The sequence below is a fragment of the Tympanuchus pallidicinctus genome, unplaced genomic scaffold (genome assembly GCF_026119805.1).
Source record: "Tympanuchus pallidicinctus isolate F22 unplaced genomic scaffold, pur_lepc_1.0 scaffold33, whole genome shotgun sequence".
Taxonomy (NCBI): Eukaryota; Metazoa; Chordata; class Aves; order Galliformes; family Phasianidae; genus Tympanuchus; species Tympanuchus pallidicinctus.
This window is the reverse complement of record NW_026294751.1, coordinates 1,586,179-1,613,275: the sequence shown is the minus strand read 5'-3', so window position 1 is coordinate 1,613,275 and position 27,097 is coordinate 1,586,179. Positions and strand designations below refer to the sequence as shown.

The following is a 27,097-nucleotide window of genomic DNA, read 5'->3' as shown; positions in this document are numbered from 1 at the left end:
AGCGGTGTCACAGCCCCAGCACTGCAAACCCAAACGTTTCATGGCTCCTGTTCTGCTCAACAGACGTGAAGCAGCTCTGCTCGCTCCTAGGAAACGCCTGGGTACAAATGTGTGCCTGCAGCACTGCTGCTCCCAAGGGAAGCAGAATTTCATGCTTCAGCTGATACTGAAAACCATCCTGACATCTGCAGCGCCCAATACTGCATCAACAGTGATTGAAGTCAACACAAATTCATTTTAATGGCCAACTTGAAACCAAAGCACCCCACACAGCAGCCTGTCTACTGAGCTGTTCTGTTTGTTCTCTTCTCAAATGCATCTTAAAGAGTCGAGCTGACTTCAGAAAAGGAAAAAAAAAACAACCATTCAGAAACGTTTCGCACCTAAAAAGAGCAGCCAGCAGCAACAGGCAGATGGGACACAGAGCAGCTACACACAGAAGCACCCCAAGGACGCAGTTCCCCAAGGAGCAGGCAGGTAACCGCAACCGAGAGCGTTACAAAAATGAAAGAGGGCATTTCTGCAGGCACGTGCAAGCACACGGCAGTGCCATCAAAGCAGAACTTTGCTATTATTAACGCAGCATTACGAGGTTACTGAGGTGCAGTGGCTAATAGTCTAGCTGACAGCCTTTCCCAATGGAAGCAACGCTCACCATGGACCCACAGCACTGCCAGCCCTCTGGGCAGGGCCCACAGCATCTCTCTCCCAGCTAGGAATGACAAGTCCCAAGCACAAATGCACACTGTTAGAACACAACCCACAGGACGCCTGCGTGCAGCACTGACCATCCCTGCATCACCAGACAGCGCTCAGCTCGTCTGCTTTGTCCTTGGGACTTTGTAATGCCTGGGAGACAGACCTTCCATCCGAGCTGCTCCTCCCCAGCAGCGTTTGGTGATTGCTCCCCAATGCCTTTCCCTCCAAAGGAAACCACCATCCTGGTTATGCTTGGTCCTGACTCAGAGAACTGATGCCTGAAAGTACCTACAGGTACCATCAGACACTTGGCATTTACAGTTATTTATCTTTAATGTTCAGCCACGTACAACTGGAAAATAAAATCTACAGCACCGTCTTCTACAAAGGCACTTTCTGAGGACTGTCTTGCTCAAAAATAAAATATTCACTCCAAATTTTAAACAGAACCACTTTGTTGTTGAAGGACCCTACGGTAACTACCCGTGTTTGGTGAGGGGGGACCTCAGACAGAGCCAGAAAGGCCAGGGCAGGCAGGACACGTTTCTGCAGTACCGAGGCTTCGATGTCCTCCCCTGCAGCCCCTGCCCTTCTGCACACACTGCCTACTGAGGGCCAAACGTTGTTGTTTTAGTGTTACAGAGATGAGGCTTCTTGGGGCTCTGCCCAGGAGGCGAAGTGCAGGACCCCAATCTGTTTGTAACTCAGCTACTGAAAAACACACAACTCCTCGCTAGCAGCAAGCAGCAATTAGCTCAAGCTCTAACCTCTACAGTTCCAGGTCACAACGAGTCAATTAGCTAGGTGATGTCTTACTTAAACGCGTGCCAAAACAAGATGAGCCTCCTAACACTCAATATCAATGTAAAGTACCATCTTTGGGTAGGGAAAGGAGAGACTGGGATCCTTCCCTTTCACATCCCTATGGATTTTTTCCACCAGATTCAATCCAGCCATCAGCAGCAGAACTCCACAGCACTGAAGGGACAGGGATGGCCGTTTGGACGGCAGCTCTGGAAATGGAATGGATAACTGCAAGGTACGGCAGCAGAGCTTTGGGTTCCTAGGTTATAAAAGTGCTCGGAGGAAGGTCTGAAACCCTCAACTCACAAAACTGGGAGAATATGAGAAGAGGACAAGATGTGAAGGGAATATTGAGAAAGAAAAAAGGCCTCAAGCTGTTTGAAGGGCAGGCGGAGCTCGGAGTTTCAACAGAGCAAACTTCCAGGCTAGGAAAAAGCCAGTATTTGTAGCTGGAATTTGTACAGAAGGTATCTGGTGCCTTACACTGAGCATCGTGAAGGACAAATTCGGTACACAAAGCAAAACTGGTTTAGGACCAATGGCACCTAGAAATAATTTGACTGACAGCTTTCAGAAACCCACCTCACTCCAGAAAAACCATTTCTAAGGCCAAACTTCCAGAGGATGCCAGAACGAACCCCTACAGAAACAACTTTTGGACACGTTCAACCAAATCACACATTGAACAGTAACACAGCAATCCTGAGTAAAACGGCCACAGCTGAAGCACCCTCAAAGCCCCCTGCATGGGGTCAGTCGCTCTGCCAGTATATTAACACACCTCCTAGCAATGCTCTGTGCCAGCAAGTTAGCACACCTCCTAGCAATGTTAGCACACCTCCTAGCAATGTTAGCACACCTCCTAGCAATGTTAGCACACCTCCTAGCAATGTTAGCACACCTCCTAGCAATGTTAGCACACCTCCTAGCAATGCTCTGTGCAACGCTCTGCTCCCTCTCAGCTCTGCAGCTCCCAGTGCTCGCTGCAGGGCTCGGCACAGCCCGCCTTTGGCACAGTACCAGCACTGCAGCTCCCACCAGCAAGTGGCACTTGAGTACAAACGAGGTCTTGGTGAACTGGTACAGTGTCTGCAGGGCGGGAGCCACGCACCCAGCTGGGCAGTGCACGAGGCCAGCGTGTCTGCAAAGGGAGGAGGAGAAGCGCAGCCCTCGGCTCCCAGAGAGAAAGGAGACCTGGAGAGCAGCTCCACATTTTCCCCCCCCCACACAGCACATAAAATTTGAGATTGTGTTGTTTTTTTTTCTTTGTTTTTTTTTCTTTGTTTTTTTCTTTTTTTTTTTTCTTTTTTTTTTTTTTTGTCTTTTTTAAAAGGAGAGCAGGTACAAAAATAAAAGAAATCCATATACTCTGAAAATATACCGGAAACTGCCACCACAGATGAGGTACCATTTATCCCGACCCCCCACCCCCAAACTGCAAACATCAAAATATATATGTTTTTAAACAAAGGAAGAATATCTGGCTATTTAATCTCAGTTAAAATGACAGCACCCTTTGTTACACTTGATATTTCACACCATTAATTCTCTTTCAGAAAAAAAAAAAACCAAAAAAAAAAAACCCCCAAGATATCTAACTAACCTTGATTCCTTGCTTATCTCCTCATTCCTTAGTGCAGTAATTGTCCATCTCCATTTAAATAAATATAGCAGCTACAGCATCATAAATGTGTGGCCCTCACAACGCCAGTAAGTTGATATTGTAATACAAATAAGTATCGGCACTTTACGTAGATATTTGCAAAACCAAGAAGAGAGATTCAAGCTTCCACGTACTCTTCACATGAAAACCAGGCACAGCAGCTGTCGAGCTGGCATCTAAAGTCACCTTCCCAATGAAGTCTCTTTGTTTTTTGGTGAGAGTTGAAAGCCAAAGGCCTCTCGGCTCCCAGTCATGAGCGTGGGCAGGGTGAGAAGGGCACAGCATCTCTGCAAGGAGCATCGAAAGACTTTGTAAAAAGGAATTTTCATCTTGACGCCAGAAATCCACGAGAAGGCTTTGTAAAATAGTTTCTTTATAAATCTCTACTCCTCTTTAAACGTCAGCTTTCTGTAAAAAGCCTAACCTGAACCTTGCATTAACAGAACTGCCAGCTAGAGCTCTTCCAAGGCAGAGCTAGCAGGCACCCAACCGAGGGACACGTTTCAGAGGCTGATCAGAGCCCTCCTTGCTGCAACAACTGCAGCACCACCTCCCTGCAGCTCTGCCTCGGGGCGCTGTGGGCACCTGGAGCAGGGCTGAGCCATCCTGGACCTCAGCCCAATGGGGGCTCGGGGCAAAGCCCAGCCCCACCGCCCCCCCAGTGCCCACCTCAGGACTTTTCCAGTGCAATGCTCACGGTGCGAGGTTAATCTTTACGTTCCCTTCCTTGGTGCTGGGAGATGAAGCATGCCTAGGCGCCAACCGCCGAGCAGAGCTCTGCGAGACAGCGCTGTGACAGCACTACACACACTGCAGGACGACACACAGACGCACAAATACAGTACTTTGTGTTCTGGCAGAAGAGATGGGGAGAGTCATGCCTGCTGAAGCGAAACGGGCTCAGATTTTAGGCTCAAAACACAGAATATTGGCAAACAGCGTTCGGTGAGAACGCCGGGAGATAAAGCTGCTTTAGCGACCCGCTGGTTTTCATGTGGAGAGCAGGTGGGGTTCAGAAGGGCTGGGATAACAGCAATGCCCATAGAAACGATCTGCAGTATATATACTATGAACCAGTGCAAATAAAAAACAGTCAAAAAACGCAGTTCACGAGTTTACAAAGTGCAAAACTTCCCAGACCCCTCGCAGAATAAATGCTCATCTCTGACATCTTAACGTTGGGTTGCCTTTAAAGTGGAATGAAAGAGTCCCGTTTGTTTGCTTCACATTTCAGTGATTTCAAGGTAGAACTATCCCAGCCCTCTTTTTATTTGCAAAGTGAAATGAAGTTACCAATAACTTAATTTTAAAAGGAAAGTCGTTATCAAAGAGGAAAAAAGCCTAAAAACTTTTTAATAACTCCAGACCTTTTATTGATGTCAAATAGGTTTAATTAAGCATGTAAAAACTTAGAGCTCAATAAAAAAATCTGTTTGCTTACTTCAAATATCTTCCACGTCTCAAAGCCAAAAATACGGCCGGTTCCTTTGTTAAACCAAACCAGGGCAGCGAGCGCTGAAGCCTGCAGAGTTCCAGAAGCATTTTTGCTACTTTTTGATTTAAAAAAGGAAAATCCGAGATTCCTTCTGACTATAAAACTTTCCTTTCAAAATTAAGGCTTTGACTTTGTCCTTTTAAAATCGGAGGCGTCCATTCTGCCACAGCCAGCCGTACAAACACGGCTGTGGTACAGCTCAATGGACACAGTTTTCTTTTCGAACGCTTATTGCACTAAAAGATAGCAAAAACAAGTTGTCAGTTCTTTAAAAATAAACATGGTTACATTTCTAAAAAATAAAAGTTGATGTTGACCATATGTTCTGTAATAATTAAATTAAAGCATTATTATTACTCTAATAAATATAAAGGAAACAAAGGAAGCTAAACTTCAAAAACACGTACGTATGAAATCACATTAAGGTGTGAGAGGCAGCAAGTAAACTAGCATTTTTCTTTTGTCAAGACGACCTTAGCTCTAAAGTTTCAGTTCTGGTGTTTGCTGCAGCCATCCCATAAAGCTTGGGACGCCCAACCTCACATGAAGCTTCACGATATTTGACTTGCCAGATAGAAAATAATTGAAACTTTTGGACTAGGTAAAACAGCAGCTTTAGTAAAGTCACCAGGGAGCAAGAACAGTTGGGATCACCACTGCCTGCAGTAACACCGCTAGCTTTGTTTGCTTCTAAAAGGGAACTGTTGGAGCTGAGGACTCCAGAGCTGTGAAGAAAGGCAGCAGTTGGCTAAACTATGTTCAAATGATTGGATTAGTGTGCAAAACATCTTCCCTCCCCTCCATTTTTTTCTCTGCTTAGTGCTGTACACTCAGATGTACTCAGATAGGGTCGCATTCGAATGCTGATGGCAATACTGAGAGAAAGATTCCTCAACTGGGCGAAACAAGACTTTTTGCACACTTTTCTCTCCCAAAGAATCACTGTGACTGTTCTTATACAGGTTGCTTTTCTCGAATTACACCATCCTTTTTTTTTTAATTATTATTAATTATTTTTTTTTTGCAAAGAGAGTTGTGCTGCCGAGCAACTTGAGGTAAAGGCAGAAGAGGGTTAAACTACGAGAAATTAAACAGAAGGAGGAAAATGATGGCGGTGCTTCCTACAGGAGACCGCGCCACAAAAGCAGTTGGCTGGTTTCATATTGCATAATAGTGCTGTGTTCCTCGGTGAAGTAAACAATCTTCCTTGTGTCAATTTAAGGGTCAGCCTCTCGCCCCTGCACGATGGGAGGCGCACCCCATAAACCAACCCCACTGGAAACATACATTGTATGTGGCTTAATTTGTCAGTTCTTCCTTGCGGCGAGCACGCTCCCCTGTTACTGACTTAAGCGAAGTACATCGTGCGTAAGGTGTCTTGGTGAATCTGTACAGCCTTCGCCAGGGCCTGTGGGTCTCTGCCATTGCTCTGTCCTGAAACGTGGCTTCCTTCAGCACTGCAAGAAAACGGGAGAAAGTAAGAGGAGAGGAGCTGTGCACTGTGTTAATTGGGATTTAACTCCGCATCCCTTCGCCGCGCAGGAGGGGAAAGTGGCAACATCAACAGAAAGCCTGAAGGCTGCAGAGTAACAGATAAGAACAGCTGACAACAGAAACCCCTTCCCCTCAGCTCCTTGATTTGTCCAGAAAGCCCCCCCTGCAAACATACTGATGGCCTTAATGTTATCAAATAATTCTGACATCCAAAGCAGAGCCAGAGAAACGTGAGGCACTTCACATCTGTTTCACTGATGAATGCTCTGACTCTAAAGCAAAAAGCCAAACGTGTGTTTGATTCCTTCACACCACGGAGATGTCGGAACAATACTTAATGAAGCTGAACTTCGTTCTTGTAATCCAGGTGTTATTCAGCAGAAAACACCAATCCACCCTCGCCTGCCACAGCCTTGATGTCAGGAATGAGCATCTTAAGCCTAGCTGCCAAGGTTACAAGAATTAACTGCAAAATGAACAGTGAAATGGCTTTATGCCTGACAACGGAGCAGAGACCAACAAGGACACACGTTTAAGGACACATTTTTCTTTACCTGTCATGCTCTTTGTCCACAAGATGGTACCGTGCTCTGAATGCTACCAGGTGGGCATAATAGGCTGGTGCAGGTATAGAAACTGACCGCGTGCAGCGCACGTACGTGTGGCAGAGCTGGTAAGTCAGCAGCTGCAGTTCATCTGCAGTAAAGCAGTTATCATCCCACAAAACGTGATAGTGGGAGGGACGGCTGGTACCCTACGAAGAAAGGAACATCCGTTCACTTATCTTTCTTTTTTGACTCTCCCTGCAATCAAGTCAGATGTTTAAGTTCAGAAAAGGCCAGACTGTCTAGCCTGAATTCCTAAGTAACAGCAGCCAAAGAAATTTCCGGATTATGTCAGCAATAAATGTATCACAGAGATTAAAAGAGTCTAATATTCATATGATGTTATTTCAATTAGCCTTGCTTGGGAAGAAGAAAACCACATGTCTTCTAAATAACCCTTCACAACTGAAACCTGCTTCCAACATGACTAAACTGATCGACACGCTGGTTTTTACCACCACCAAACATTTCCTAACAGACCACAACAGCCACTGAATGCTGAGCACAGCTCATAGGAACTCTTAGAAGTTCTCCAGCAAACTGCCATGCAGTTTGAGAGAAGACACTGCTCTGAAATAAATGAGCACTCATCTTCCCCCTGCTTCTCCCCCAGAGGATGTTATGGATGTTACTGGAGCTGAACCTTACAGCACAACCAAGTTATGGCAATACTTGTATTTTATCCATACCAAACACTTTTTTACACACAATTTAAAATACACATATATAAACACATACAGATAGATCTCTATTTAGCTAAGACTCACTTCTAGCTTGCTATAACAACACGTTTACATCTCTATGTTCTAAATCCACATTTACTCACAAGACAACAATTATACCTGTATTCCAGCATGACTGCAGAGGTAAAAATCAAACTCATATGGATGTGTAATGTCTGTATCTACAGTTGTTCCAGCTGGGATATTGCCACTTCGTCCAACCTAAACAGAAGTTCTGTTAAAAACTGCAGCTAACAACTTCTACACTTCAACTGCAAGTAACAACACAGGCTCCTACTCAATACACACAGCACTTCAGGGAATGAACTGCCTCAGCTTTGTTTGGAACGTGCCAACACAGCAACCTGGGATGTCTGATGTGGACACTGCATGGCTTTTCACCACTGCAATGCACAATATTGCACCCAGAATCTCAGAGCTTTGAATCTCAGAAAGCCAGAAGAGCTGCACATATACAGTGCACATGGGTACTGTGACAAAGCCTGATGGTGGTTGTTTTTGTTTTTGTTTTTAATGTATTTAAGGTCACTGATTTTTCAATTTGGTGCCACATTTTGTGCCAATCAATTCAACATATTCCCCAAAAGCAAACAGAATCAGACTGGCAGTGAAGCCCATGCTAACATTTTGTCTAGCAGCACAAGTACTGACACCAAGCTTGTACTGAGCAGGACAATGATTACCCTTTCTGTTCTGTCAGCACAGAACAACCGTGTATGATGTCGTTTCTGCACCACAATATAGGTTATTCCAGGCTGGTAATCCTTCTCCAAACTGATGCAGGCTTCTCTAATTGCTAGCAGTTCATAGTACAAAACCTACAAGCACAAGAACAGAACAGGTTTTCCTCACATTATATTCTACACAAAACACCTAATTAACAGTTTGCAGTTAACACTAAGTTCAGCTGTGCCACACAGTTATTGAGCTCAGGAAGCACTGAGAAATATATTGTTTCCCAAGAGTAAGAGTTGTTCTTCCTAGACAACAAGGAAATGGCAACTTCCCCCACCCAACACGCTTAAGAAACTCTCCTAAAAAGGCTCAATCTTTCGTGGTACCTCAGCACAAAAGCAGCAGCACAGCTTAGTCCAACAGGAGGGCAGCAATGCAGTGTTTCAGACAGCTCACAAATGAACCAACCTGTCGGAACTGTCCTTCAGAGACCCCATCCCTATAGAAGATGATACGTGTGGGCTTGAAGCGCGTTGACTTGTAGAACTGGATGAGAAGCTCCCTCACCATGGAGGCCAGGTCTTGGATGATCTCCTGCCTGGGCCGCTGAACTCTCACCGTGGCACAGTAGCGGCTTGGATGAGCATCCATACTACCTACAACCTTTGGGAGAACGTTGCATGATAAAAAGCAGCCAGTTCAAATCGACACAAAACACCCTAACATCATCAAGCAGCATTAATTCCTTTACATTACTTCTGCAACATGATTGCCTTGATTTAAAAATCAAAATGCTCTGAGCACAAAGTATCAAGCACTATTTTTCTTTTAAAGACCCTATTTTTGGTAACGCTGGAAAGATGTAGCAAGAATGAGGGCATAATCCTGAAAGACATCTGACAAACACAGGCCATGAGTTGCATTTGCTGTTCTAACATTTACCCGAGATGAAAGAACAACGTTGATTTTATAGAACTTACAGCAGCTATGGAAGGTTTCTTTCCATCTCCAGCAGGAGGGTGAGTGACATCGGCTCCCAAAAAGATCACTGGCTGCTGGAACACAGAAGGTCTTCAAAAAAAAAGAAAGAAAAAGTGCTAAGTCACACTTGCAGATGAACAGCTGGTGCTCAAATGGGCCTTTGTTTCTATTTCAGCTGCAGGACACAAGAGAGACTTTCTTATCAGGTACTCCAGCCAGACCTGAACAATGAGATCTTTGTGTGCTGAAAGCAAACTTCCACAGCGCTAACGGTCACTGCGAAACACTGCCACTGAACTGCAGGCATGACTTTAGGGGAGAGAAGCCAAAGAGCTGCACCTTAACAATGCGGGCAGTCTCTTACAGAAACCATTATTCTACCATTTGATTCCACTGGTGCTGGGAGGCCAGCTAAGCAACACTTCAGTGCTACCTCAGCCCTGCAACAGATGGCTGCGCTCGCAGCAGCACGCACGTTGGTCTGGCTTACAGGAGACAAGGACCAGCACGATCTCCCACTGCTTCAAGATATTCTTCCATGCACTTTTCCTTCAAGCTTAAACTCAAATTCCATTCTTTCAGGAATCCTCAGGGAAGAATTTCTACACCTTTGTACTCCACAAGTTTTTGTCTGGCTTGCTTAGTGTGTATGTTCACTCTTAAAGAACTGATATGCTCCTAATAACAGCTAGAGACCACCAGAACTTCTTGTCTTCAGGACTGATAGACTCTTCAGAAGAAAGCATGTGAGAAAGAGGGGAGCATGGCTTAGACCCAAACCCTGCTGAGGGCTTCAAAGCACCTGGAACACAAGCACAGAGATTACCTGTGCAAAGAATGAACTGCTTAGCCTAACAGTGTGAGAGAAGCAGGGTGCTGTCAGTATATTTCTGCCCTTGCTGACAGCACATTGGCACACTAATCAGAACAGATAGTCCTGTGGTGTGTGGCAGACTCCTAAACCTGCAGAAAGCTTCTAATTGACACAATATTTCAGCATCTCCAGAACTGCAGCTGTTCAAGTCTTTGATACTGATCAAGCATGGAAATACACAGGAGCCTTAGCTCCCAGGCCAACAACTATTCAGGGCCCACACAAGAAGAAATGCAATTCCAGCCCATATCACATACTACCAGAAGGACAATTCAGTGTAAGTTTTGGCTACAGTTAAACACTGGGTGCCAAGTATCAAAGAAAACCCCAATACATCTCCACGCAGATTCTTACCGTTGGTGAGGTACAAGGATGTTATTGATTCCTCCTAATTTAACATTGATCTTCAGGCACAGGTTTGAAAGGGTCTGCGGAGATGTTTTAATGACATTTTTGACTTGAACACACTGCGTGGCCATTCCCAACAGTGTATCTCCCACACGCTTCACCTCCGCTGTGAAACCAAAATCAAGATACAAACTGAGTCCATTTGGAACTATTGCCACGTTCTGATCTTAGCTTACAGCACAACAGTTGAGACATACATACTCTATAAAACAGCTTTCTATTTAGCTGAATGCTCAGACTTGCTTCTAATTGATTTCAACTTCAGACAGCACTGGTTCCCTACACCTAATGAATGCTCCAGAACAGTTTTCTGACACGCCATGCATACGTTTGAACAATGCTTCACCAAACAGGTGAAGTCCAAGGGATTCCCTTACCGTACACTGGTGTTTTTCCTGGCAGGATGACAATGATGAGCTGAAGCCCTGAATAGGTGTTCTTGAGGTGCCGAAACATGGGCTCCACACTGTCTGCACCTTGGGCATATTTACAGAAACAGGGCTGGCCCTGGATCGGCATCCCTGCGTCCTTGGAGATCTTACGCAGCTGGTCTGTAAAACCCCTACAGATAAGGAGTTTACTGGATTTTTGCATTGGCAATAGCACACAACAACCAAAGCAGAAACAGGTAGGAGAACTCTGTTACTCCTATGAAGAGAAGGATTTCACACAGCTTTCAAAGTAGCATTTTGAAAGCACTCGTGTGAAGGCCAGGCAGCTTTGAAACAACACAGGTCAGAATGGAAAACAGCAAATCTGGGGGCTTTTAGGACTGCATTCATAACATTAAATGAAAGCAAGCACAGAGCAGCAATATCACAGGACTCAGTGTTCCAGTTGTAGCTTCCAGAAAGGAGGTTGGACTCTTTCCTTAACATCCGAGATGATTAAAGCCAGTTCAAAATCATTAGATGTCTCACATCCACGTTTTCACTAAATGGTTTCATTACAAAAGCAGCCCAAAGCCTGAACTATGACATGCCTTACTTCAGTATTTCTTCTCTGCATTGTCTCTGCGTTGCAAAACAAGCGATAGCCCACATTTTGATCTCAACACCAGTGTGGAACTGCTTCCCTCGCATGTCCCAAACTCCATGGCTTGGGGTCGCCACTGTTCTGTTCTGCAGGAAGAAGAAACACAGCAAGATCCACGTGAGCGAGAGCAAGGAGCTGCGCTATTTACTGCTTCAGAACACGAGAAAACAAAGCCTGCCATCTAAACTCCGCTCCCCGTTCTGCGCAAGGCAACTGAAGGGCTTGAAACAGCCGACGCGCGTTGGGAATGGCGCATCAGCCATCGGCGCAGAGGCAAAAAGAAAAGGTGCAGAGCTCACCCGTCCCCCGTACTGCAGCATCGGCGCGGGCAGCACGCGCCCCGTCACGTGGGCCATCTCGTCCCGCACCTTGAACTGGAACTCTTGAACAAACGGATCCGCGTCGTAATTCGCGCTTCTCACCTGCAAGAGTTGCCCCGCGTTACACAAACGCCACTCGTGCAACAAACCGGCGCCGCTCCGTTCTAAAAGGAACGCGGCAGAAACGTCCTACATCCCTCTGCTCATTGCAAAGGGCTCCGATTCACCACTGATTGCTCAACTGCCATGAGACACTGGATGAGATTCTGTGTTCCCTTAGTTACTCTGGGGCTCACTCTCTCATCTAAGAGCATTTCGTTCGCTCGCTGAATAGATCAAAAAGCATTTTCCTTAGGAAATAAGAACACTTTAACTCCTTCAATTACTGCACATTCTTGTCTTTTGTATTTTCCTGAAGTCTTATTTTAATTGAAAACTGTTGGTTCACTTGTCAGCTCCAAATCAGACCGTTTCAAATCTGTTTATCAGAATATTCAACCAAAAATAGTTAAGTCTTACATTCCGAATCAGATAAAACTGCTGGGTGAATTCAGCAGCAGATACATAAGAGATGAAGACAGTGGAGTCACGGAGTGACAACGTTTAACGTGTGCTGAGGAAAGCAGTCCAACAGTTGAAAAACAAGACTGAGGCTCAGGAGACCTAGATTCACTTTTCTGATACAGATCCCTCGGGTGATACTGAGCACATTTCAAAATAGCAATAATTCATAATGCCAGAATGATAAGAGGAAGGAATGAAAGGATTACGCTGGACTGAAGAATTTAAGAATGTCTTACAACAAAATGGTTTGTCAATGTGTGACCAGAAGCCCCTGACCCAGGAAACCCTCAACCCCACAAATGAAGACACTGCTTGCCAGTAAGGCAGTCAGCTATGGCCTGTAGAAGAGTTGCCAGGCTGGGGTTCAACACCACTGCTGAGCAGCACCAAGCCAAACAGAAATTGAAGAACTCACCAATCTGCTGATTTCCTCCTGCCTGTCTGGAGCAGACCTTGCTGTGGCCTTTATCATAGTTGATGTCTGATTGTCCGTTAGCTTCTTGATACACCGCTGGCCAGCCACAATGTTACATACCTTGAGGAAACATCAGCAGCATTAATACCCAGAGCATTTAGAACCAGAGAATTCGTCAGAGAATTCTACAAACCTCCAAAGCGTTTAAGCAACTGCACGCTTTCCCTCAGTTCCCAGCGTTCAAGCACTTTAAGAATGTAGTCATTAGTGAAATAAGACAAAGGGCACGTAAAGAATCTGTAAATATGCAACACAGCTGCACTGCAAAGTGCATTACTAAGTTTGCAAAAAGACACTGCCTGAAATAACGAGCTGACTCATCAGAATAAGTTCCTTACTTCTAAAGGCAGGTAGGTGTGTTTCTGTTCCTGTCCCACTTGCAGGCAAGGCAGATGAGGATACTTCAGCTGGAGGTTGTATTTCTCTCTGAAGTACTGTGCTACTGTTCTCTCCACAGTCTGGCCATTTTCTAACTGTAAAGGAAAGCTGGAGAGAGACACGTTTTCATCAATCAAAATTATGAAAAGCTTAGCTGGCAATTATTAGCACTCCCAGAATGAATAAAATTAGATCCCATTAGATATTCAGTGCTAAGCTTCTGCACATCTTACACCCTGACAAAAAAGCATCTTACGTTTGATGACTTGCAGGCCTCCTGGTCACATTACAAACACGGTATTTCCGTCTCATCGTTCCACAATGAGTCACTTCTACCTTCAGACCTGCACAGAAGCACCAAAAAACCCGATGTCACAGCCACAAAACAACTCACACAGGAGACACAGGGTTTCTTATGAAGGAGTGCATTCTAACCCAACACGTTCAGAGCTCAAATAGCGAAATACGAGGCATCATTCTCCACATCTTTGCTTAAATTACAAGTGGACTTCTGACTGATCAGGTATTTTCCTCCAAAACACATCATAATGCACAGCACTGAGCGTTCGATGTCACCTGAATTCCTCAAGGCAGTTTCATTTAACAGGAACATGACCAATTTCTGGTAGACACAGGGCTGTTTTTACCATGGTTTTTTTGTTCTCATTCTCAGTGCTGCATTCCCCTTAAAAACTGCACTTACAGTAATTGAAAGGGCAAAAGCAGATTCCTTTTCCTTGTTCCTTTTTCTTAGCCTTGTAGCCATACTCTGTCTGTAACTTCCTTTACTTTCACTGGCACCCCAGGCATTGCTCTCTATGCACAGTCAATGCCAACAGCAACCCCAGCAGCTCAACTCAGCAGAAAAGGCAGTTGGAAACAGCACTGCCACCCAAACGACTTCACCTACGCTCCACCAGTTGAGGCTTTTGAGACAGCTGGGTGATGTGTCCTGTCCAGCTTTGTGTGGACTGTGGGCCACGCCATGAATAAACCCATCAAGGCAGGTCCCCAAGTCCCAGGGAGCAGATGTCACCCTTAGCTTACCTGGTGCACAGATATCCCAAAGAAGCATTAAGTGTGCTTCACTGATTCCCAACAACATTAACACCAGCATCACTCAGAGGAAGGCATCAGCTGAAAACAAACTACAACTAAGCTAACACAGCATTAAAGAAAACACAGAAAAGGAGCCAGGAAGCACTGTGGTCAAGTAGAAAAGGGCTGTGAATGTGTATCTGGAACCCATCAAGTGCTCTGCCATCAATCTGCCGTGGCACTACAGAAGGAACCATCCTCCCACCGAGCTGCACACACAGGCTGCAAATTCTGTAAGGCAGGTTTTGTTTCACTATGTATGATCACATCTTGGCTGGAGTTCCCAGACAGTACATCAATAAGAGCAAATATGGACAGTGAAGGTAACCTCTTCGTATTCTCTGACTGCGGTAGCAAAGTGTCTCAGGCATCCAAGATTAAGAAGAGACAGCGTCTCCTTCTCCAGCTGTTGGCCTCCCAGAATGAACAAAGATGGGTGTAAGGAGGAGATGTGTTTGGACTACCACATCTGTCCTAGAAGGCACGTTTCCCCTCCCCAGCTAACAGCTATTCCATGAACATACTGCTTTGTAAATATAGCTGAGATCTATTTGTCTGCTGGCCAGTATTTCAGCAGAGTCCAAGCTTTCATCAGTAACACAAGTGCTCCAGAGCAGAGCTCTGAAGAGCTGAACTCCTTCAAAGCACCTCTCTCTGCAAATCACACAGGAATGAAAGAATATGGGAAAATGCAAAGCAAAGGAGCATATATGGAGTGAAACTACGCTAAACAGTAGCTTATGCAATTCCTTTGGAATGGAATTTGGCCTTCAGCTGCAAGTTATCAAGCAGTACTTGTTTTTCCATACAGCAAACAATTATTAGAAGTCACTGCAAATAGCATACTTTCAAAGAATCAATTAAGTTAGCTTCAAAATCAATGTTCGTTTTGCCTCAGCATTTACACAGCAGGAGACCTGCAGCACACCACCACCACAACCTCAGTGCTTCTAAAAGGTTAGCAGCCAGCGAGGCAAAGCTGCCTACCACCAACCAGGCAATGAATGCTCCCCCTTCCTCTCTTCAAGCCATGGGAACATCTCTCATTTTGCACCTTTCCTTTCTGCAGAACCACACTGCCTCATTCAGGACTAGAATTACTAATGTGATGCACTGCAGTTCTCCTGGCAGGCGCAGGTCTCTTTTGATGTGTGACAACCAGGGGCATTTCCAGTTAAATCGAGTCCCTAGGATGACCTGCAGGGCAGCACAGACATTTCTACTCACCCTTTATCTCTTTGGTGAATTTTACCCGATGAGAATCAGTCAGAGGTCTTGGTTGTTCATCAATGTTGTGAATGTCAAGAACTTCACACATAAACTGAATCACAGGTTGTGCTTTGTAGAAGGCAGTGGCAGAAACTAAAAAGAACGAAATACCAAGAAAACCAAAGTCAGAACGCCCTGAAACAGCAGATAAATGCATGTTTTTTTCAGATTCCAAGTAACCCTCAAGAAAATGCTGAGCAGCACTCATTCCTCAGAACAGATTGAGGAGCCTTCCTTCCAACAACCACAGTGACACATCTGTCTCCAGCTTCGTCATCGCACAGCTGCTTTGCATTTCTGAGTTTTGGAAAGGTTTTTCTCCAAATAACATTAATTTCTAGAGAGCTGTCATGTCCTGAAGAGACTCTGAGCTACAAGCACAGCCAGCACCCATATCTCTGCTGACGACTTTTCAATGTGTAAAGCTGAGACTATTCAAGATGCAATATGATGTTGTCAATGATACGATCTGCCCAGGGACTGAAACAGCATTTGTTAGCCACATGAGCACTATTTTAACTACACACAAATTAGGTTAGCATAATAATTAGTGCAATCTTTGATCTACCAGCATCTCTTACCATCCTGCACAGCAGCAACCAAATCACACGAAGAGACAATAATGTTTTTAAACGAAACAGCTGACTTGTTCCATGGAAGTAAGATCACAATCTGCTTAGAGAAGTTATAAGCAAGTGATGAAATAACTTCTAGTAAGGAATGTGGCACAAGCTACAGCCCAACACGGTAGATATAATCCATACTTTTAAAACCTTAAATAGCAGCAATACAAAACAGCTGACAAGCGCTTCGCTGAGCTCCCAGATCTCCTGCACCAAAACCACCACATCCCTGTTAAGGCAACACAACATTCTTCAGACATGCGTCACCCCAGCAGCCTGCCAGCCCTACATGACACAGCCCAGCCAACGCCTCCGGATGCTGATCAGTGAATGAACACACACAGCTCACACCCAGAGACCAGCAGCGTGCGGCTGCGCTCCCACAGCAACGCAAGCGATGGAGAAACACTCTGTAAAGAACCTTGCATGAGCTTCAGCAGCAACAAAAGCACGTGGCGGGGTACGAACATCATCTTCAGAACCTCAAACCACAACGTGAGGTCATCAAGCCGTAATGAAGTCAAAGCTCTGGACGGTCTCATTCATAGAAAGGACTGAAAAAACCATCCAAGAATAACTGCTGTGCTTTTTAATGCTGAGACTGATGGAATTCCAAGGTGACTCCTATTCTTGGAGAGAAGCTTTACCTCCACTCTTAGCTCCGAATCTCAACTCACCATCAATGTTGAGCATCATCTTCCACATGGCAGGCCTGACGGACTGATGGAACCCAAACCAGACCTCCCTGCCGCCCCCCAGGGGGTGATCGTAGCCTTCTGGAGCTGAGAAGAAGGAGCGGCCCACAGGGGTGTACCTGGGGAAAAGATGAGCACAGCTTAACGCGCCGCCTTCCCAACACAGGATAAAAATCTCCGTCGTAAGACTGTAACAAAATATTATGTTTGGAATTTTGTGCATGAGGAACCTCTGTCAAATTTAAACGGCGCTCTCAATGCACTGCAGTGTTTTTAAATGTAGACAAAACATTTACTTTTTTTTGCAAGCAGCAAATTAACTTCTGTTTTCCAATTTCCAACTTCAGTACAGTATCATTTCCATTACAGCAGCACACTGGGCCGATCCTTGCACTCGTTTTGCATATTTTACAAGCAAACTTCTCTCAGTGTATACTGCATTAAAATGTGGTGGTAACAAAGAAATACAGAAACTAATGCTTTCCAGGCTGCTGTTACACGTCTCCAGCCTTTAGCTCAGGATCTAGGGTAGCTGGAGAACATTCCCAGTTACACCCAATGAAAACCACCCGTGCAAATCCACCATGCTGGCTACAGCCAGCAACCAAAAAGGAACCCCAACTGCCCAAATGCAGCAAAACTGATATAGCCCCCCCTAATGTTTCAAAAGTAACAGGCATGGTTAGGACAGCTATCTACTCTCAATGATGTATTGAGATCACATGAAGCATGCACCATTGATGGGTATATCAATGAATTGAAAAGACTCATGCTTTCAGACAGTCACCAAGTGAGTGGGATTTGGCTCAACTGGAACAGAAAACATGGGAGCAGTGCTAAGCATACTGTAAGCTCTCCTACTTCAGCACAGACCTAATACAAGCATCCCCCACTTCTTGATCTTTCCAAACAAGTGCATCACTTGCTCTGCAGCTTAAATATCTACAGAAATACACAAACATCATCAGCTTCTATCTCCCCAGCTCAGCTCATCAGCTGTGTGAGGGAATGACCATTCTTTCTTTTCAGGATGAAGGTGTCCCAGTGGGGATCCTTCAGCTAAAGACAGTGAACAGCAGGAAGACAGTGAACCTACTTCATGGAGGGCAGGTGTCGTAGCACCACATCGACAGCATGAACAGGGTTAGTGCTGATAGGTTTGTCTAGTTCCAGAGGCTCAGGCAAGGTTCTTCCTGTCAAAACTTCATGCAGCAAGTGCCAGCTCACCCGAGAAACAAACTTTATTGACACTTTGAAGGGACGATCTTTTCCACCTTCTCCTGGTAATGTCACATCCAAATCCACCTGGGTGGGCAAAAAAAAATAGCAGCAGCTGAATTCTTCAGTTTGCTAGCCTGCCCTCTCTATGTAGCACCCAAAACAAGAGGCACTGCTGGAAGAGAACCATTTTCTTTGCATTTATTGAGCTGGAAAGCTGGGAAAGAAATCTACATAACCTGAAAGTTGCCTCAGCTTTTGAGATCAGCTTAAGAGAAGGGATCAAGACACCTGTTTTCTAAACAGTGGTTTCAAACGCACGGCTCACTTCGTCATCGTGGCTATTAATCACAGTGAAATGCTTCCCTGTGCTGCAGGAGGGCACAAAACATGTTCTTCAAGTCCCTGGCTTTCTGGAGGTGGCTTCCAAAGGTCTGAATGTGCTTAGACCCCTCCACACTTCTACAAGACCACAACACTTATGGAAAAAAGCACTTAGTAACAACTTTTCAATACAGTATTTAGAAAACATAGTTTCAAGAAAGCTTTTGGGTGTAACTTAGAAAAGTAAATGGAAGAAGTTGGAAGAAACGAGTCTCAATAGCTCAAAACTCCCTTCCAATCTGTTAAACGTCTCTCAAAAGTTAAGCTGGGTTTTCTTTTGCTTTTCCAAAAAGCTGTAATAAGTACCATCTGTTTCTCCACTCATCTTACCCCAGTAGTGGCCACGGGAAGTGGGTTGGCTGTATAAAGGCTTCTTTTCCCATCATAAACTGGTCGACGGTCCCCAAATATGGTCACTTTAAAATGCTGCACCATCGAGTCCACCACCTCCCTGGAAAAAAAGTTGGTATTGACACTGAAAACGTCTGCAGGGAAGTTTCATGTGGAACATGCTGCTATTCCAAGAAGGTCCTTCTCACATCACAGCTTTGCTAACAGATCTACGCTAAAGAATAAAGCCTTGACCAACTCAATGCTTCAGAACCAGAAAATGCTGTTGGTGAAATAGCTTCAGGGAGTACCAGAAATGACTGAGGGCTCTCTCTCACCTTTACTATACAAAGCAAAGATGCACTGATCTGGGAAGAAAGACACAATTAGGAAAACCCAGTACAAGGCCACAGTTGGAAGCAACGCAGGCCGTGGCAGCGGCAGAAGTTAACTGCACTGCATACCGAATAATATCAACCTGCTCTCCAACTAACAAGTCTTGGATTCTGTTTACATTTTATAAGAACAAAACAAAACAATGTGTCCCAAGTCTTTGCTCTGTCATTAATTATTTAATATTTCACAATAAAACCAAGTAAAAAAACGATCAGATTTGTGCACGGTTCAATTCAGCCAGTTTTCTTCTCCGTGTGTTGACAGCAATAAAGAAAGCAGTAACCTACAGCAAATAGATGGAAGCTCTGAATTTACACTTGAGATGAAAGCGTTTTGTTTCCTTTTTCGTATGAAAAAAGCCTTCTGGATACAAGCAGCACACGCATCCCCTGCAAAGGGACTTTTGCAGTACCTCTGAAATACGCCTTCAGGTTTTGAATTCCTTGGACATTCTTTGTGTTTCGGTGGCACTGCAGACTCTCTTCATGCACTGCAATTCCCTCATTCTACAGAAATTACACATTTTCCTTCTGAAGCATAACTAGCACTCTCGCAAAGCAGAAGCTTACTCATATGCCATTTCCTGAGCAGGCAACATTACCCTAAAACACTTCATCACAACAATAAACACCAGCTTCCTCTTCAGCAGGGCTCACGGCAGCTCTTGCACCTCGCAGGTGGAGCTTGGAGAAGGTCAAACTCTCTGCTTTGCGCTTCTCTATCACAGAAGTGTTAAAACTCAAGTTTTTCCATTGGCAACAAGCACAGCACCGCACTGAGCCGCTTTAAAAGAGCCACTGGGTGCTCAGCTATCCTCCAGAACAAGCGCAGCCGGCTAATGGAAACACTTTAGGAGCCAGTATTTCTACCAGGAAAAGTCCCTGCCTCCAGCTATGCCCTATTTCTGATGCCCTGAAGAACAGAGGTGCTGCAGAAGCAGTCACAAAGCTCTGTGCCCACATTACAGCACCTGGTCACAACCGAACCGACCAGAACCTGGAGCAGCCTCTGTACCCATCTCAGGTTCTGAGCTACACAGGGACTGGTCTTGCTCCAGCACGCCTCCCTGCTTAAAAACATCAGCAACGAGAGAATTTAGAAACGTCACTTTCTTACCTGTTCACCCTCCGAGGACACTTATCTGGTTTGATATCCACCTCATAGAGGTAGACGTCAATCTTTGGGATTTCAACTTGGAAGCAGTTGGCCAGCAGTTTAATGGGCTTGCCCATGGTGCCATAGCCAGGCCGCCTGGGCACCATGAGCAGGGGCTGAGCCCCGACGGGTCCTGTCAGAGAGCAAAGCAACACGTTAGAAGACGAGCACAGCAGACAACCTGCACTGCAAAGCTACCAGCTTCTCTCTCTCAGTAGTTTGAAAGGCTCCTCACAGTTGTAGGCACACTTGCTGGCCTCCCATTAAGACTCACTAATCCACTTTCTCATTCTTAATCAAGCCCCCGAGAGGTCAGGCAGGCACTTGTGTTCAATGCGACACATCACCGGCGAGAAGCACCCTGTGTGTTGAGATGAGGGCCCTCAGCTCGAGGTCCTGCTTACTCGTGCCTTCCAAAACCAAACAGTAGTAAAACATGGGCCACACTTGAGCATTTCTGCTGGCCGTGTCACTTAAAAACACCTCTTGCTGTTGCAGCAATAAGAACAACGTGCTCTGCAGCCCGACCTGCTTCGAGTTTTTACCAATTACTCATCACACAAATGTCACAGCGTTTGATTCAATTAGTTATAAGTTCTCCCCTCCACTCCCACTCAGTGACGCAGACAGCAATTCCTGCCCTCTCTTTTCATAAAAGAGTTGAAATGTCAAGTGCCGGTACAAAAACGCCTCATTTGTCTTTTGATTAATCCCCCCCATTCCTGGAACAGGCTGTATGATTTTGAGGCAGGCTGCGTGCTGACCATAGGTGAACACCGGAGCGAAGTTCCAAGGTAACATTTGCCTTTCTCTACCCAGAAACCTACCAAAAAAATTCTGCGTGGGTTGGATTCAAGCCATAAAACAGAACAAAAACATCAAACAAGAGGCATCATTAAGAACACCCTCACAGCCGATGCTTATGCAAAACGAGTTCCAAGCATCTGTTCTCCTCACTTTTACTTCATTTTAATACTATGAAATGAGTACAAGCAGCCCTACGTTTTACTCCAGACATATTTTCAGAATATAAGCATATGTGAAAAGTTACTACCAAACATTTGAGTGACATAAGTGACTCAATAGCTTGTTTTAATATTAAAAGAACACGCGTGGCAGGGCTCATCTATAGTTTCTATCTACAAGAAACGTGAATAAAACTGCTGAAATAAAGGTAATTAAAAGGATTAAAAGGGGCTGATTGCTAGAATCAGGGCTGCCCAGTCCCCCATCACACCTCACATACAAGCTGTGTCACTGTAGCTACAGGAACAGAGCTGGGCTGAAGGCAGCACTGAAGCTGCAAGCGCTGGGCAGGGGATGCAGCACAGCTGGGTGAGCGCTGCTCCAAGTTCAGCTCCTCAGCAGAGCACAGAAGCGCTGGATGAGACAAAAGCCTGCACAGCTTTATCCCCAGCACTGCTGTCCCATCACCTGCACTAACAAAATCCCAGCGAGAACAAAAGCCCCAAGCACAGAGGTGGCACTGGATGCCACACACGGGGCACGTTCCAGGCCCAGGGAAGCAGCGCTGTGCCCACAGAGCACGGCGGGGAGCAGAGAACTGCAGATGAAGGCGTTGGGATCGGAGCCATTGGAGCTGCTCCAACCAAGGAACGAGAAGCACAAGACTACGTGCTGTTCAGGAACAGTTTTTAGACGTTCTGCTGATTTGTGCAGGATCCCTCGGGCAAGTTCACAAGGAATACAAGCAAGCTGCAGCTCTGTTCCGCCCCAGCCCAGCACTGAGTCGGCCGTGGGCACAGCACAGCTCCCGAATGGCTCCGGTGACTCACAGAGCCTTGGACCCACGTCAGGAACTGCCAGTGACCAAAGCCAAAGCACTGAGTGCAGGACTGCTCTACGCAGCACTGAGTGTGACTGACAGCTGCTCTTCCGTGTAATTCGGCCATAGGAAGGCGAAGCACAGGAAATCTGTCACAGTGCTGTGCAGCACAGGACCATGGCAGGTTTGGGACCAACCTGCGTGTGACAAACTGCTGCTACTCTGCCTTTACAGCATCAATACAACACATCTCAAAAACGCAAGAAAAAGTATTCACCAATTATTACTGATCACAGCAGCTGCTGAAACCAGAGCATGTGAGCATCCTGCAGAACAAGGGAAGATCCTCCCGCAGTACGGAACGCAGCTTCCACAGAGCTCACAGGGAAGGAAAGGAACTGATGCTGTTAGAGGGCTGAGGGGGGAAACCAACGCATCAAGAAGTAAGTGCTGAAAAGGTAACTGTTATTTGTGGAACATCCTGAAGAAAACAATCTGACGCTTGCAGATACACAAGAAATATGGTTTCTGGTTGGGACATAACACTAATTTCCAGTGGGCTCAGCTGGTACCTGCAGCATGGACCTCCCCACAATATGGAAAGAGGCAGAACTTTGGAGCCAGATCCCCCTTGTGAAGCTCCCACTGCAGCCACACCGTTTGCCAGAAGGATGGGGAAGACACCAGCAGCTCTGCTGGGATCCGAGCCCCAGCACTGCTCCTGCACGCCGACAGCCCTGCCGAGGGCTGTGCACACTGGGCTCACATCCACTGAGCGACCCCACGGCTCAGCATAGCACGCACAGGACCTGCAAGCACTTGCAGCAAACCATGCTAAGAAAAACTGAAGCTTCAGGCACGCAAGGCAGTTTTACAGCAAGAAGAAATACTGCTTTCTAGCAAGATGCTAACAGAAGATAAGGGTTTCCTTACACGATCCTTCTGCAGGGAAGGGAAGCCAGTACCAGGCTTCCTGCAAGAGATTAACCGTTTTCCCTCTGTGGGCTCCAGCATTACAGAAGTTCAAAATACGATCAGTTAATAGCTTTATTTTTGTGTATGAAACAGTTCTAGACCTCTTAACGAAGGGTGGCTGAACAGTTTGGAGGCTGTGATGGAGGACATGACAGGGATGGGCTCAGAACAGAGACCCGGCGGCATCCAGCAGGCAGAGGAGGGGAAGGATCCCCTTTCAGAGGGCCCCTTTCTGCTTGGGCTCAGAGGCCCAGCCTGCAGAGCTCAGAGAAAATCCTACCACCAGCAAGACATGAGTTAACTCTAGATTGAAAAAACAGGGTGAGGAGATCCTGGTTAAGCATCAGTTTCCACAATCGCGCTCCTTCCCTATGCCAGAAATCACGAATTGCCTTATTTCTGCAGCAGCAACCTCTCTGGGTGGCATTACATTATTTATGAGTAATGCAATCCACGTTTTCTCAACATCCCTACTTGCAATTTAGGCTTTACTTTAAAAAACAAATAGTTGCAGACCGTAAGTCCTGTTAGAACTCATCGCGCCATCCATCCGCCGCTGCTCGGCTTTCAAGTTTCAGATGCAAGCAGTTGCCATTTCCCCAAGAACTGCCTGAGAGCAGAACAGCAAGATCCCAGACACACGGCGTAGGACTAAATTTAGAGCTACACTACCAGAAAATAAAAATAATTCCTTACAGTTACTGAGCAACACTTCTTCAGACATAACGCTGAAATCTGCTCTACGCCCTCCGCGAGTTTCGTGTGTGAGGAAAATTAAAAGGAGCAAAAAATTAATGGTCGATTTTCTTGTTTTCACAACAACCCTGCAGCACAAAGAAGTGAGAAACAACGCCTGATGAACGTTGAGGACCAAATCAATTGGTATCCAGCTTAGTTAAAGCTGATGCCCTAGTTAAAGCTTAGTTAAAGGTAAATGCTTCCATGGCATTTCAGTTATGAAACCCATCCCAATGCAAGAGAAAAATGGATTAGTGAGATCTTGCTGACCCCCTGCTGTCTGTCCTCACTGCAGCTTCCAGCCTTGGGACCATTGCAGAGCTCTCAGCCCATCCCAGATGCCCCAAAGCATCAGCCACATGCTGCCTCTCAGTTCTTTGCTGCAGGACTCACTGGAGCTGCACACAGTGGGGCACTGCTGTTCGACTGCTGTCATTTAAATGCAGACCGGATGCGTTGAAAAGCCTCATGTTCCTGCCATTCCTTCAAAATTAGCTTGGGAATTAGCTCAAGCTATATCCTACCTGACAATTAAACCACTATGGAAGTAAAGCAAAGGGGAAGAAACCATTTGTAAAGTTCATACTCTGATTCCAACAGCTTCCACTGCAATTCCACTGAGGCGAAGTTCCATTGTAACTCACATCACACGCATTCCTGACTGGAGTAACTGTTGAAGGCACTTATGATTCATTCCCCCTTTCTTCTCAACCCCACCCACAAAAATACAACTTCTAGTGGTCCTCCCAAGCCACCAGCCTCAACACAGCAAGGCAAACGCTCTGCATTCTGTCTGCCCTAAGCTCCTACAGAAAACAGCCCACAGAGATTAAGCAACGATGCCTGTTGTGCTTCATTAAAAACACCAAAACAGAGTCAAGAGAGCAACACAACACCTTAACACTAACAGCTCTGGGCTTGGAAGGGACAATTCACGAGCATGTGGACACACAGCACTCTGACTTGGTCACAGCACAGAGCACCAACTCACAGCAGCAGAGCTTTTACAGAGCCCTGCAGAAGCCCTCCTCACACCTCCAGCAGAAGCGTGATGCCGGGCACCAGATTCACACTGCAGCTGGGAGCTGCCTTCATTGTGCTTCACTGATCCATCTTCTCCACTTCCTCTTCTGTGACTTTCCTTCACAGGAAGAGCTGTGCATCTGAATGTCCTTCCTCTGACACAAGGCAACTTCAGCCCTCATCTCACTGCCCAGCATGGTTTGTGCCCAGCACTGCTGATGGCAGAGTTCCCAGGTGCTCGGGGCATTAAGCAAGCACGGAACCTCCTCATTACAGAGGACACACAGGGAGGAACACTCAACCCCAGAACCACCACTTCAACACACCCTGGTAAAAACCATCACATTACAACCTAACCAAAGGGAAAATCATTCTGAAGAGAAAACCAACTCATCCCTGTGCTATTCTTGCAAATCTGAGCCCTGTTACGAAGCAGCTCGATTCACACCGGGTTATCTCTGCAGTTTATTTAACACACACAGATTGTTCGCATACCACCCAAATTCCGTGGGATTGCTAAAATCCAGCACTTTCCTAAAATGGTTTCAAATCCATCACTTAAGCTCATTAAGCGAGGACACGGGCAGCAAGCTTTTCCAGCCAAATCCACCACGAAGTTCAGCCTCTGTACAAACACCAAAGGCACCCATGTGCAAAGAGCTGGCACTGCCCTGCTTGGCACCTCCAGCCCCCGCCTCATCCCCACAGCACCTGAACGGCAGCCCTTCCAACACACCCAAATCCCTTCTTTAGATCTCAAACCACATTTTAAACAGGCGGCGCACAAATAGCGAGCCCGCGCGTCCCAAATCACGAAAGCCCAACCGAAGGGCATCGCATCGAACCGCCCCGAGACGCCTGCAATTGCTCCTAGGCCCAGCAGCCACGAACACAGCCGTACGTTCAGCCACCGGGAGACGCCGACATCGCGAGCGGCGATGCGTTGTGCGCTGAAAGCCGCGGCTGTGCGGCCGATGCCCCGCGGCACCCCGCGCTACCGGGTTACGCAAGGCGGCTGCGCGCCGCGCCGGCCCGCGGCGTTACGAAACGCCGGGATTCGTCCTGCGGGTGTTCCCAGCTCCAGAGCGCGGGCGGCAAAGAGGAAGGCCATCCCGCTCCCCCGGGAGTGCCGCTCCGCCGCGCCGGGCCCTCGGGATGTGAAACCACGCGGCGGGAGCAAGCAGCACCGCCAGCCGCCGCGGCCGGGCGGAGGTACCCGCTTCTCCCCTCCCGACTCGGGGCCGCTCGGAGCCCCGCTAGGCCGCTCACCTGCGCTGCTGATTTCCATTCATGGAGCTGGGCGCAGCCGCTCGGGGCTGCGGGCTCCGCCGCTGAGCTGAGCTGGGCCGGGCCCGGGCCCCGGTCGGGCTGCGCTGGGAGGCAGCAGCGGCTCCCCGCTCCCTTTAGGCCGCAGCTCGGCGCCTCTTCTCGGCCGCTCCCGTCCCCTCAGGCGGCGGCGGCAGCAGCGGCGGCGGCGGCGGCGGCGCCCCCCCGGGCGGAAGTTGCGTGGCCGCCCCGCAGCCCCGACTCACGCTGCCGCCCGCCCGCCGAACCACCAGCCGCCGGAAGTCCCACCCCCGCACGCCGAACCGTTCGCCCTTCCGGGGAGGGGCGGTGCTTCCGCGGAGGGCGGGAAGAGGCGGGACCGGAAGTGCGTGAGAGGCGGCGCGGGGAGTGCGCGAGGCTGGGTGGTTGCCGGGCAACTGCACTGTGGGCGGGAAAGGTGGCGGGAGCGCCTCCGTGAGGGGAAGCGCGGGGCCGCGCGGAGCGCTGCGCCGCTGCAGCCGGGAGCTGTTCCAGTTCGACGCCGTGTCTGCACTGCAGCGTACCAGACGTGCTCCGTGGCAGCCGTTCAAGGGTTACGATGACTTTTTGGATTCCTTAGCCGCCGTCCCAATGAATTATGCTGCGGGTTTTTTTAGTCGTCACCAAAAGAACAGCAACGAGCGGAGCCTTGGCCCTGGTTCAGCTCAACAGCGAGCAGTTCCCATGTAGGGCTGCAGCACAGAGCCCTGCTCCCTCAGCACACAGAGGCCTGAAGCCTCACTCCCTGTCCTCTGCTGCCCTCAGAACCCAGGGCTGCCCTCCAGCTCGCGTGTGTTTGTTGCATTTGCAGGGCTGTGAGAGCCTGGCTGGAGTGTGGGAGAAGAATAAAGGCTGACCGGCCAGATCTGCGTACATTCAGAGCATAGGG

At 47.1% G+C, this 27,097-nt stretch overlaps 1 protein-coding gene across 1 annotated transcript; it reads right to left on the bottom strand.

Moving 5' to 3' along the window:
- Window positions 1-5,671: 5,671 nt before the first annotated feature.
- On the bottom strand, window positions 5,672-26,455 carry LOC128088273 (protein argonaute-3). Its single transcript, XM_052698645.1, has 19 exons — window positions 26,173-26,455; window positions 20,343-20,514; window positions 18,831-18,951; window positions 17,995-18,203; window positions 16,881-17,017; window positions 15,539-15,673; window positions 13,470-13,557; window positions 13,174-13,321; window positions 12,776-12,895; window positions 11,776-11,898; window positions 11,429-11,562; window positions 10,819-11,003; window positions 10,388-10,547; window positions 9,159-9,249; window positions 8,647-8,841; window positions 8,187-8,321; window positions 7,603-7,704; window positions 6,710-6,909; window positions 5,672-6,118 (listed from the first exon to the last, which is right to left on the bottom strand). Exons 1-19 carry the CDS (start codon window positions 26,189-26,191, stop codon window positions 6,010-6,012), a joined length of 2,583 nt encoding a protein of 860 aa, XP_052554605.1. The 5' UTR covers window positions 26,192-26,455; the 3' UTR covers window positions 5,672-6,009.
- Between the last annotated feature and the right edge of the window lie 642 nt (window positions 26,456-27,097).